The following is a 12,840-nucleotide window of genomic DNA, read 5'->3' on the forward strand; positions in this document are numbered from 1 at the left end:
TTAGCATTAGACATCTGTAACAGTGTTCCTTTAAGCTTTTCTTTTCTAAGAAATGTTAAATTTTAAGTTGTCTGTGGCAAGTATATGCAGATACGTATAATATCTGATACTGCCCATTAGTAATAGAAATTATTCAAAGTATTTCAAAAGACAAATATAGAAATTTCATGGCAAAAACAATAATGAAAAATACTAGGCAAAGTAATCCATGTTTATCTAATTCTTTTCTGTGAACCTGTAAGGTAGCTTTAGTGAAAATAAATGTAAAATTACATTTGTACAAATGTAAAATGTAAAATGCCTTATTATTGGAAGGCAACTATTGGAAATCACAGAAGATTTCATTCTCAGTTGTGGATTTGATGTTATTTTTCATTGTGAATGCTGACAATCGTATAATGATTCTCAGCAGGACTCAGCATTGCAAATTTGTATAAGCATGAAAAATATTTTGGGATAACATAAATGTAAAAATTTGTTACTTTAAAAACACAAAATACCTTACAAACGTGTACATCAAAGATAATGATTTTAATGTTTGTTTTCTAGTGATTGTCAAACAATGTATGTATGAAGGTTTAGAAACCTAATGGAAGCATAATGCAAGTAGAATTTAATGTGACATACCTTGTAATTATATAGCATATTATATAGCAGACAGATAAACAGTTTTTTTTTTGGCAAAGGTAACAATTATTTATTAATCTTGTCTCTCCATTTTGATGAAGTTCAAATATGATTCGTCATTTCTTAAAACATAGTTATTAACTTGCAATCTTTTCCACTTAGTGTAAAAAAATAATTTCATTGTTATTTGTATTTCTAGATTATGTATCAGTTTTCAAGATGGTATTACTATGACTGTAAAAAGCATACATTATTGTCCTGCCTAAACATGGGACTATGACAATGCATCTACTGGCATGCACTTCTACACCTACTTATTTTTAACCTTTCACGATTAAATCTTGCATTCAGTGGTGTCTACATGGCTTAAAATTACTGGAGTTAGTAAGTGTTATGGCATTGTAAGCTAATACCAGAGGTTGGAAGTAGTAAAGCTGACAGTGTACTGATGTCTGATCAAACTTTTTTTTTTTTAACTAGTTTTAATTTACAGTGACTCTGAGATATTTATAGCATGTGGATGATGTGTAGGCCATTAATAGACACTCAAGATGGAAAATATTTTTCTTGCAATTATTGTTTTTATATGTGATATTAGTTAACACCTCTCATACTACATTAATAAGTTCAGGTACTTTTAATGGTTCAGATACTTCTAATTGGTTCTTCCAGATTGGAACTCTTGCGTATCTGTTGAGTGCCTTGTTAAAACAACTGCAAGTTGAGTTGCAAGAGTGTTCGCTGATACTTTTCTCCATAAGTTCTCATTGTTTTCCTCTCCCCTTGACTGAACCCAGAAGTATGTGTAATCTAGTGAAAAAGACGTTGTTTGGGGAGTTAAGGAGATTTGCATTGTTTGTGCTCCTTTGTATAGGGAGGATATATGTCAGCGTGCTAGGAAAAGATGGTGTAGATGTGCATAATCCAGTAATAGTGATCTAGAAAAACAATTTATACTTAATAGTAGATTTTGAACTCTTCTGTCTTCTCACACTTAGATTTCATCTTTAATCTCAACGTCTAATTTTAACACATATTAGAAGGGAAAGAAAAAATGTGTCATGAAATCAAGTTGTGGAAGGTAGTACACCTCAATTATGACTGTATTACTAAAAATGTATTAAATGTATGTTTATATATTAAATGGGCAAAGTATTACTGTGAAGTATCTGGACAATGACTTGGAATATGGTTTCATGTGGTTGTAGTGTTCTCATGATTTTGTTATGAAGTTTGTCTTAAACACACTACACACAGCTGCAAACTTGGACTCGGAATATGAGAATACTCCAGTTTGTAGATCTTCAGTTGTCCATTTACTGGGAGTAATTTTTGCAGGTATTTAAGGCTCCTACTGTCTTACAATTTTTCAGGCATTGTCCTAAGGAAATGTGAAAGAGAATCTCAATGATAATTGAAATGTTGCTCTAAGAAGGCACAAAATAGATGAGTATTTTCCATTCATTTAGCCTCGAAGTTCCATTCTAGTACAGAATTGACTCTTGCTTTAAAGCAGATTTTTTTTTTTTGGAAACAGTTTTTTTTTTTTTTTTTTTAACTTGAGCAGATCAAAATCTTATGTAAAGAGATACATATCTGTTGAAGTGGCAGCTCTATTTTCAGTATAAATACTTTTAACTGTATATAAAAATACCAGACAGTCTTACTATGAAACTAGGAAATCTCCTTCAAAGAAGACCCTGAGAGAATCATGATACCATTACTTTCTTCAGAGTTTCATTTATAGTCGAACTGATTATAGCTGTTTTAAGATTTTTTGTCTGCTATTTTTTTTCATATTTTGAGATGCATTAAATTGCTATGTATTAAAAAAAAAAAAAAAAAAAAAAAAAAAAAAAAAGGTTTAAGAAATCATAAGCTAGACAGTGCTGTGGATTTCAAATAATAACGAAAGTATTTATATTTACCTTTTGGCTAGTTTTGTATATTTATATCCAGAATCTAAAGGTGTTTCTCTAACATCTGTTATTGTAGTTGTTGTAGTTAATGCTTTAAATGATACCCTGTTTTTGTTGAAGTTCTGAGTAATTAATAAATAGCAGAAGCATTCCATGTTACTTTGTATTGAATTCTAAATGTATTTTCTTCCAGAGAACTAGAGGACGAAAACGAAGCTTTGTGCCCGAGGAAGAAAAACCTGAGGTTGGAATATAGTGTTTTTTTGTTTTGTTTTGTTTTTTTGTTTAAACACTTTCACAAAAAAAAAAAATTAAACTTTGGGTAGAAGTGTTACTTTCAGTACTATAATTGAAAATATTTGCTTTCCTTCCCTCCTTTCCCCCCATTCCTTTCTTTTGCCTTCTGCTGTGGCAGGAACGGATTCCCAGAGAAAGACGACAACGGCAGTCTGTTCTGCAAAAGAAGCCCAAGTCAGAGGATTTAAGGACTGAATGTGCTACGTGCAAAGGGACTGGAGACAATGAAAATCTAGTCAGGTAGGTTTGATGATCTGACCCTATGAGGGATTAAAGTTCCATCTTCATCAGTTTGTCATCATATTTATAACGAAGCAAATATGTTTATAAAAAAAAGTATTTAGGGAAACATTAGTTCAGAAACATTAACTCAATTCACTTATTGACCTGCCAAACACATTTACACTGTGGATTAAGATGTAAATAACCAAGGTAATCTGTTTTTCTAACACAAAAGAATTAATTTTCTCTTGTCAGGGTGAATTGTCAATGTTTTATAGTAGGTCAGAAAGATAAACCAGCAATTTAATGACATTAAAACTACAGGACCATCCTAAAAGTAATTAAATTAGTATCATCAACAATTTTATGAGCTGAAGTGTGGATTATGAGTAATTTATGCTTTTAAAAATGTGTTAATGCTACCTCTATTAATACAGATCATAAAAGGATTTGCTAATCATATTTCTTATCTGAAACAGAGGTGGAAAAAAAACTTTGAATGGTGTCTTAGTAGGTGTAGAAATCTAATTAAAGCGTAGAATAGCTGCTATTGAATAGCTACCGTTGACCACAACTTTTGCTGTTTTTTACTTTATATCTGGCATTCTGGCCTCTTTGTGAAGCTGTAGAAACTGCTCAGAGTTCTAGAAAGAAGAATAATGGAGCTTAGCAACCAGAAAGCTGATTCTAATTGAATCTACTGAATATCCATTAAAATGATTTCATAATAAATTTAGATTAAAAATAGCATTTGTATTTAGGCCCTGTATGCTTCAGTTAGATTTTTATGGAAAAGATCTCTTTAGTACAGATATAATTGTTGTTTTAACTAGAAGGGTTATCCAAAATGCATGTTTCATTCCTTCCAAGGAATCAGTTATGGCAAAAGTCAGAATCAATGATATATGCAGGCTAAATGTAGCTTTAGAATTAGGATGTACCCCAGATACGGGTATTTTGTGCTCAGAGCAGCTTATTTTATATCTCAATTACAGCGTATCATGTACCATAGAAGCTGATACAATTTCACAGGTTGTGTGCCAGATTTTTTTTTTTTTTTTTTTTTCCCCCAATTGGAGGCAGAGTACTGCTAGGACCTCATCAGTAACTCATACATGGACAAGCTACTATTGCTCAGTAGGACTCCTAGTCCCTGGCCAGGACCAGACTGAAATAGAGTTGCCAAGTATTAAGTGATTATTGACACAGTAACCCTGATGGCAATTGATGACAACAGTTTTTAACTGCCCATGACAAGAAAAAGGGCTTTCTTCAGCCTTACTCTCAGAACAGTTGGCAAGAAATAAAAGGTGAAAGAAGGCTATTTTGTTGTGGGAAGGAATCCTGGGAACACGTACTGTGCCTTAATGTAAAAAGAGCTGTGAATTAGTTTTCTTCTTCAGGCTTTTTCTGTAAGTGCTGAGAACCAGATTTGAGTATATAAAGAAGATGGGGAAATGGTTTTCACAACTGGATATTTAGGTTGAAATTAAAAGTATGACAGAACATAAGTGGTACGTCTTGTTGGCTACATGAAGAGATTTTAGTAATACGTGTAATTCAGACAGACAAAAAAGAAGCATATTGCATGCCAGGACCCAACAAATTCTATCTTAAACCATTCTCATAATTAGGCTGGCTTGGAAGCAAATTAGTCATCCTGCATGGGAGGAAAAAAAGGATTCATATGCTCTAATCCTTTGCTTTTGATTCTGTGAAAAATATTTTCCTAGATCTTTTATTATTTTTTTTAGTTTTAAAACAAGATTATCAATTAAAAAATTGTTTTTCTTCACATAATTCATATACAAAGCAACAGCTTTATCCAAGCTAGGTGACCACAGTGTTTAAAGTCTTATGGAAGCATATTTTATGTGTACATTTATGATTCTAAACTATTTAGGATGTTGTGGGGGGTGTAACTATTTCTTTTGATGAAAGTAAATTTGCTGACTGTAATAATGTGCTAGCTATGTAGGCTTTGTAGCCAAAATTGTGGAGGAGTGTGATCCATGTTGTTAGTATGTCAGGGAAAGTTTACAGAATCCAGTTTTCTCTTACACTGTCACAAAGGAAGAGAAACCACCTTTCTCACACCCATACCATCATACAGAACTCCTCAGTAATAGTACAAACAGTGTGTTATTTTAAATGGAAGTTTAAAGGGAAGAGATATTTAGGAGGGGAAAGAAACTTTTTTTCTTTTTTTTTTTTTCCAGATCAGTTTTGTTTGGCATTGATCCGTTTGTTATTAAAGCCAAATGTTTCTCAGAAAACAATTAATTAACAATAATTTTTCATTGTCTTTATACTTCATTCAACGTATATTTTGCAATTCCTGGATTTTATTTTTTATTTTCCCATGTTCCTGCCACTAAGAGAGGTTTGGGGGGATGTTATAGAAGTTATTTTTTTTCAATGTGAAAATTGATCACTAATGTACCACTGCTGAAAATGTACCACTGCTGAAGCTGCAGATTTGAGGAATAATCTTGATGGTGGGCCCTTCCAGCTTTTCTTGATGTGTGTTACCTGAGGTGGGGCTGGTTGTATGACTCTTGAAAAATCAGTTTTTCAGAAATGTGGTTTTCTAAAAATTTACATGCATGTCTCACTTGGGTTGCTAACTGAGCAAGTACTAGAGGAAAATAAGCAATTACCTCTCTTATTTCAAAGATTGCAGTACTGCACACTCCCCATCTTCCCACTGTCCAAAACGCAAATTGCTTTGTTTGTCACACATGGAGGTTTGTGAGGTAATTCAAAACTGCAGCCTCTTACTATTAAGCCTTTTGCACTTTGTGTTCAAGACTTTATAAAAGAAGAACCTGTTTAAAATTAAGTGGTGTCTGAACAATAAGACACTTACTGGCTACTAATATGCTCGCACAGTCTTTCATCAGCTACAGTTCAGTGAGGTTTTCTGGTAAATTACTGAATAAATTTCTTGAACAAAGATGAGTATTTAGTAATCTGGAATACAAAGTATTAAATTGTTCAACCAGTTATTACTGTTTGACTAATGGAAATTCAATTTTTTGATCCCAATTTCCCATTTTATTTGCAGCAGTGAATAGCTGAAGGATTGTTTCTTATCTGTGTCTTTATTTAACCTGTTTTTCGTATGCATGCAAATCTTTAAATAATTGCCTACAAAGTGCTTTAAAATTACTCCTAAAAAGGCAAGTTTCATTCTGATAAACTATAATAGTGCATTAATTAGCTGAAGTTTGCCTAAGTTATAGTTTTGTGTGGAAAAAAGCAATTAATGTTAGACTATCCATATTTATTAGCTTTTTGAAACTGTATTGATACATGTCAATGTGTCAGTACTTCTATGTCTGTTAATAGCTGCCATATATTTTATAGAAATACCAAGACTGTTCTTTAATCGCTGATGTCAGTTTTTATATATAGATGGCTTCGCTACAGGAGTATGCACTATACCTGATTATAAAGATATCATGGCTTTGTCCGCAAAGCAAGTGGATGAGCTTTGTACTCCTTCTGTAACATTTTTTTTTTAATTTAGAATATATTGATTGTATAATTTATTTAACAAAAACATGTAATTTTTATTGAATAAGATACTTGCGTAATTTTTACCTTTTACAAGATCAGTGGAACAGTCAAGGTTTACAAGGTTAGCTGGACAGTGAAAAGTTGTTTAAAAACATTCACTCCAGTAAGAGGAAGTCTAATCTGTAACATAATAAATGACAGTACAGAAACCATGTTATTGATTAGATGTGTGAATTTTGAATAACCTTTTACTCAAATGAAATTAATTTTGAGAAGAGTAGTAAGATACAGGGGCTTAAAAATACTTCATATGTGATACAGTTAGATTTGTTGCAAGGCATGGAGACATGGCACTTTTACAAGGAGGTAAGAATTCGGTAAAAGAAGTTACAGGGGTCACTTAAAACTAAAGCACTGAGAAATCAGAGACTAGTTGTAACAGTATACTGCTCAATTTCCTGAATGCTTTATTACAGTCACTGAATGATAGATCTTGCAAAGGAGTTGTTTAATTCTTAAGTATCTCTTTTTTTTTTTTTTTTTTTTTTTTATTAATGAAGTTAATAACTCAGTAATGTAAAAAAACATTATCATACTGTCCAAGAGCTCCCTTGAGAATTTAACCATATTTGGTAGAAACAGGGATAAGGTGAAGTATGTTTAAAATGGTTGAGTATGCTTGCCTTCCATTTTTCACCATTCTCCAGAGTGAGAAATGTAATTGTACCACAGTATGCACAAAGTGCTTCTAGCATAGTATTGCTGTCTATTTTGTTTCTGTAAAAGAATAACATTAAGATGATTTGTGTATTTTATTTTAATACATAGAATATAAAATTACTTCAATGCATAGAATGTAAAAGAGTCCACAAAACAATCTATGTTTAAATCTTTCAAGGGAAGACTTTTAAATGACTTCACTTCTAAAGAAGTGACCTCCTCTCAAAAAATAATGCAGCATTTAACTGCTACTATTTAAGAAAAAAATACCATAGCTTCAATTGTTGGTTTTAGATATGCTTTGGGTAATATTTGAGAATGTAGTTGAGAAAAGTAGAATAACATTAGAACATTTATGTATGAGGTAAAATCATGAAGTTGCATTGGCTAGTTTAAAGAAATAATCTGAAAAAGTGTTAGATACCTTTATCCCACAATTTAGAGCAAGTGTATAATATATGTTTTTATAGTTTTGTGGTTTTGACTTCTTATAATTTACTGTCAGTAGAGTCTAGTTTTTTTTTTTTTTTTGTCAGTAGTTAGGTTTTATCATTTGCTTTGATTTGCAAGAACTGAGGCAAAGTTATAACTATAGTTTTACAGGGAAGGTAATACAGTCTAAGGTTGTGTTTGAATGAATATGGAATAGATTTAAAAAAAACCACACACACATTTAAATGCTGGTTATTGTATTCAAAGAAGTGTAAAACTGTCAGGCAAACTGTTAAGCATAGATATAGTATTTGTTCTTAATGTAGATGCTTGTTTGGAAGAAAGGAAATCTGAAAGTATGTAAACTACAAGACTTAGTATTTTGGGGAATGTAACTAGGTAGGATGTTCTGCACATGCAGACCTATCAAGGCAGGTTGGAATGAGGAAGGTGAGTAGTAGGAAGACAGATGAAGACATATGCATTGGCATGTTTACTGAAGGAAAAAAAAATATCTCTTTGGTAAGATTGACTAGGAGGTTTGTCAAATACGGGAGAGTCACCAAGTCACACAATAAATGAGTCCTTAGCTCCACAAAGTGGTTTCCTTTAGTTTAGTTCTGTATTTGACAGGAAGTATATTCTAGAAAGGTTCATCTGAATCAGAACATTTTTACTCTGAAACTGTTTCTCTCCGCATTTTCTTAATCGCATTTGTCCTGCATAGGTGCATCTTTACCTCTTTATTTCTCTCCTTTCCATGTTGAGGTACACATCAGCCTCCGAGTTAAGGTTTTGTTCCTTAGCTGTTAGCTGCCGGCTCTGAAGCTCTGTATTAGCTGAAGTTTATTTCAGAACAAGCACATTATTAATTACTTTAACTGCACTGGAACAAGATTAACAATCTATCACAGTAATGAAAGCATGTGATTTACGATAGTTTAAGGCTGTTAATGTAGAGATTAATTAGAAGGAAAATATTAGTTAATTCAGCCACAATTTTCAACAGTCTTAGGTTTTAAGGAGGGTTATAAATGCATTGTTTTACTGGAATGAACCACTTAAATGAAAGGAAGTTCAGTATTCAATACTGTAGTTTATTTCCACTATATAATTTTCAGGGATTCATTCTGCATATTAACTTTTCTAATTGCTTAAGTTACCTGTTGCATCATTTTTCCTGTCACGTCATTCTAGTGCCTTCTAAAAAGTGGTTCTTTTTATGCTAGATAGCAAGAAAATATGTATAACGAGAAGTGTGCATTTATTTTTTTTTTTCCACAAAAGACATTATTCGAACTGAAATACCACAGATTTTTGTACAGTTTTTGTTTTTCAGTAAGCTAATGTTCTAGGGCAAACACTTTAATTAAAAGAAAAAAAAGTCCTGGGGCATTGTGGTGCTCTAAAAGTTAGGTATGGTCTCTGTTCTACTAACAATATTTTACCTTTTTTGGTCACTGACTTTTCATAAATATTTTTCCTTCTCTCAATTACAGCTGCTTCCTGAAGTCTATGCTGCAATCATGTATTTGTACTTCAGAGCTTTACACTGTATTTGGCAGTTGTCATCTGTTCCCAGAACAGCTAGGTATTTTGGGGTTTATATATTATTTTTCTTGTTGCCTTAGGAAATATGTGCACCCCTCCCATACCTTTTTTTCTTTTCAAACTCCTAAAATTCAGAAGAATTTATAAAAATAAAAAAATGTAATAGCGAGGCTCTCTGGATTCACTCATTGCATACAGCAAAGATTGTTCTCTAGAAAAGAAGGTCCCTGAATGAGGTGTGGTTTTTTTTTTTTTTTTTTCAGAAGATTAAAATTACATTCTCTGCATCTTGTTTCCTTAAAGTGGAATTTCATTATCTGTAACAGCAAAGGGGAGACAGATGACCTAGCAAACGATTTCCCAATTTGGTTACCAGATAGTATTAGTAATTACTAGTTTTATCAGTAATATATGATGGCTGGAAAAGATCTAAATGTATATTGATAGGGTCAGTAGCTCCTTATTTTTGCGGGTATTCTTAAGATTTTTTTCTTACAACATCCAACTTTTATCAAGTCATCCAATTCAGTTGGTATTTGAGCGTGTCAGCTGTTCCATCATTCTGTCCAAGCGGCTTCAGTAGCTTTGAGTGCAGCAAGGTTCTCATATCAGAGCACATCATAGTACAAGATGCTCAGAAAACAACTATCAAATTCTTTATCAGTTCAGTTGTTTTGCAGTGTTAAACTGAATCATTGCTACAGAAGCCATGAAACTAAAACACTTCAGTAATTTATAGCTTGAAAACGTTTGTGTTCAGGTATTAAAATAATGTGGTAGAAGACAATGGCAGGAAACAATAACCATTTAAACACTGTGTTGCAATACTGTTTTTGATTTGTCACAATTAGTGTGAAGTGAGCATTTAGAGAGTCAGTTTTCTATGTATCTATTCACCGAACTGTAACGTTAATTATGAACTATTTGAGTAAGAAATCTTAATATGCAGAATAATAATTCTTACTGGTATGTACTTCATTTTGTTTCTCACTTTTGTTACTGCTGTCCATTACTTTTACTGGTCTTTGATCTGTAGTTAATTAATCTGTGTGGGATTCGATAGTAGGAGGCCTGAACTACTGGTGCAAAAACTTTGTCTACAGTATTCAAAATTTGATGTAAAATGAGAAAAAAAGCTCATTTGTGAAAAAGCTTTACTGAAAAAGCTCACATGTGAAAAGGCATTAAAAGTGCAGGGAGCTTAAAGGTTTTGAGTCACTTTTCTAAAAATCAGCCATAGTTAGTATTCACATGATTAAAGTATCATATAGTGCAAATTTTCATTAATAAATCAATGGAGCAAAAATGCATGCAGTTGTTAATTTGGGACTAAATTGAGAGTTTCCATATGGTGTTATTAACTGAGATAATCTTCGGATACCTGTAGATAGTAATCTACTTGTATATGTAATATTGTTCTTTTTAGCATAATAATTCTGTAGCCTCAGAATTATATTTCAGAGCTGCATACTGGAGAATGTACTTTTAAAAACATAGACAAGAAAAAGAAAAAAGTTCTTCCTGCAATGCCTCTTTAGCATCATGATGTACTTGGTAAAGATGGCTGTTCTGTAGCATATGCTACAGGGGAAATTAATTTTTGTAATAAAACTTTACGATAGCTGAAATAATTGCATATAAGATCTGTTAAAGACGAACTTGAGAATATTACAAGTATATTAATCTTTTTATAGAACGTCTTTTGCTTTTTGTGAAAAGGAGCAGAGTGCTAGGTGTCTGCATTGTTCCTGTATTTCAGCATAGTTTTTGTATCAGTTACATTTTTAATTTTGTCTGCAGTTGATGGTCTAACTTTGGTTCCATATTGTTGTAGCCATTGAAGTTACAGATTGAATAATCTAGACTAAAGTAATTATTCATTTTGTTGTTTTTCTTTTACATAACTTTTGTGATTATTTTTTCTTTTAAAACATCTGTCATGTACTGTATCCAAGGCTAGATTCAGGTTTTTGTTTTGCCTTACAATTAATAAAACTAACTTCTTTGGAGTGACTGAGATCATCACTATTACTGACATCACTTTGTGTGTTTCCTTTATATTCTCATATCAGTAAAAAATGTTTTTATGTCTGAATTGTTTAAGGCCATTCAAAATGCCATTGACAAAATTCCGTACTAAAATAGGAATTCAGTATCACTGAGTGTTTCAGGTAGCACGTCATTACTTTATAACAATCTCATTCTTGTTCAGATTTTTTTCTAAATGTCTACCTTCAAATGGGTTTTTTTATACTTGCTCTTTGTCTAGAAGTCATGTAATTTGAACAAATGTTCTTTGCATATTGCTGTCATAAGAAGATGAGAAAAATACAATTCAAGAATTTTGCCATTCTGTCTTGAATACGGTTGCAGCTAAATTTTCAAGCTTCTCTTTGGCTTCATATTGAGGAACACCTAATAGGTTCACTTAGCATTGAAAAGAAAGGCTATAGAAAGGATATGGAAGAAAAAAACAAAACACTTATGTTTGCTTCAAGAATATCTAAAGGCTTTTAGCAGAAACTAATACGGGTATGTTCTCTTTTTCATATCACTGGTTGTAACAATGTAAAGGTCAAGCGTAAATTAATTTTCAGTTCTTTGATTAACTGGCTGAACAATTTTCTTATTCCTTTTCTCAGAATTGTCAGTTAAACTAAGTATAACAATGCTTTTTTATCCCATACGTAGTTTACTGTTGAGGAACACAAACAATAAATTGCTCTCCTCCTGACTCTGAGTTCCGATGTGATGCCATATTAAGGAAATGTGCAGTAAAGTATAAGCTAACACTGGAGTATGGTGTCGTAACTGACTTTTACCATTGCACGTAAATAGAGAAATTATTCTAAATCATAGCATCACTTTCAGCCAGATAACCACTAAAAGCACAGTGGTTCCATGAAAATGCCACAATCCTTCAACTGCCAAATTAAGCCCAGGGAGAACAACCATCAGTAGTGTCTGCACAGTTATGTAGAGGGATGTGCCTTGAACCAAGTGAAAAGATGTTCTGGAAGAACAGTAACCTTTCCTGTGATGTGCGCATTTTCCATTACATTTCTGACACAAAATGCTGTGAAATGATTTAATGGTGACATTTTGTTTTGCTGACTTTCCCTTTTCTCATTAAAAGGAAACAAAAGTTAGGTTAGGAAAGTAGAAGAAGGGTGGCCAAGCATTTGAATTCTATTACAGAAATCACTATTCTCTTCTGAAGATAAAAACAAAGCCATTCTAGATGTTCATTGTTTCTCATATTGAATTTTACTGATTATGGGGGAAGGGAAATGTATGTATCTTCAGTAACAGTATTGAACGCCTTGTTCTGTAAGGTTAATTTATGTTGGTGCTCTGCAGTAATTGCATTTGAAGTATGATAATTCAGCAAAGCATCCTTTCTAATTAGCTATCACAGAGGCCTTACACATCAGCTATAGAGCATAGTACACTTATTTCTGTATGTCATTTTTGATTTATATTATTAGAAATTGCTGTAGAAGAGAGCAAAGTATGAACAACCGTAACACACTGAAAGGTCAGCATTTGT

General features: G+C 32.5%; 1 protein-coding gene across 7 annotated transcripts in view; it reads left to right on the forward strand.

Annotated features, from left to right (window-relative positions):
• The window catches only part of PHF14 (PHD finger protein 14), a 164,548-nt gene that overhangs the window by 63,725 nt on the left and 87,983 nt on the right, over window positions 1–12,840 (forward strand). For all 7 annotated transcript variants that reach the window (XM_082752177.1, XM_082752176.1, XM_082752178.1 and 4 more), the window contains exons 15-16: window positions 2,740–2,790; window positions 2,962–3,083. In XM_082752177.1, the coding sequence (XP_082608303.1) occupies window positions 2,740–2,790; window positions 2,962–3,083 (173 nt within the window). The remainder of the gene's footprint in view (window positions 1–2,739; window positions 2,791–2,961; window positions 3,084–12,840) is intronic.

This window comes from Aythya marila (assembly GCF_965140915.1).
Source record: "Aythya marila genome assembly, chromosome: 2".
NCBI classification, from domain to species: Eukaryota; Metazoa; Chordata; class Aves; order Anseriformes; family Anatidae; genus Aythya; species Aythya marila.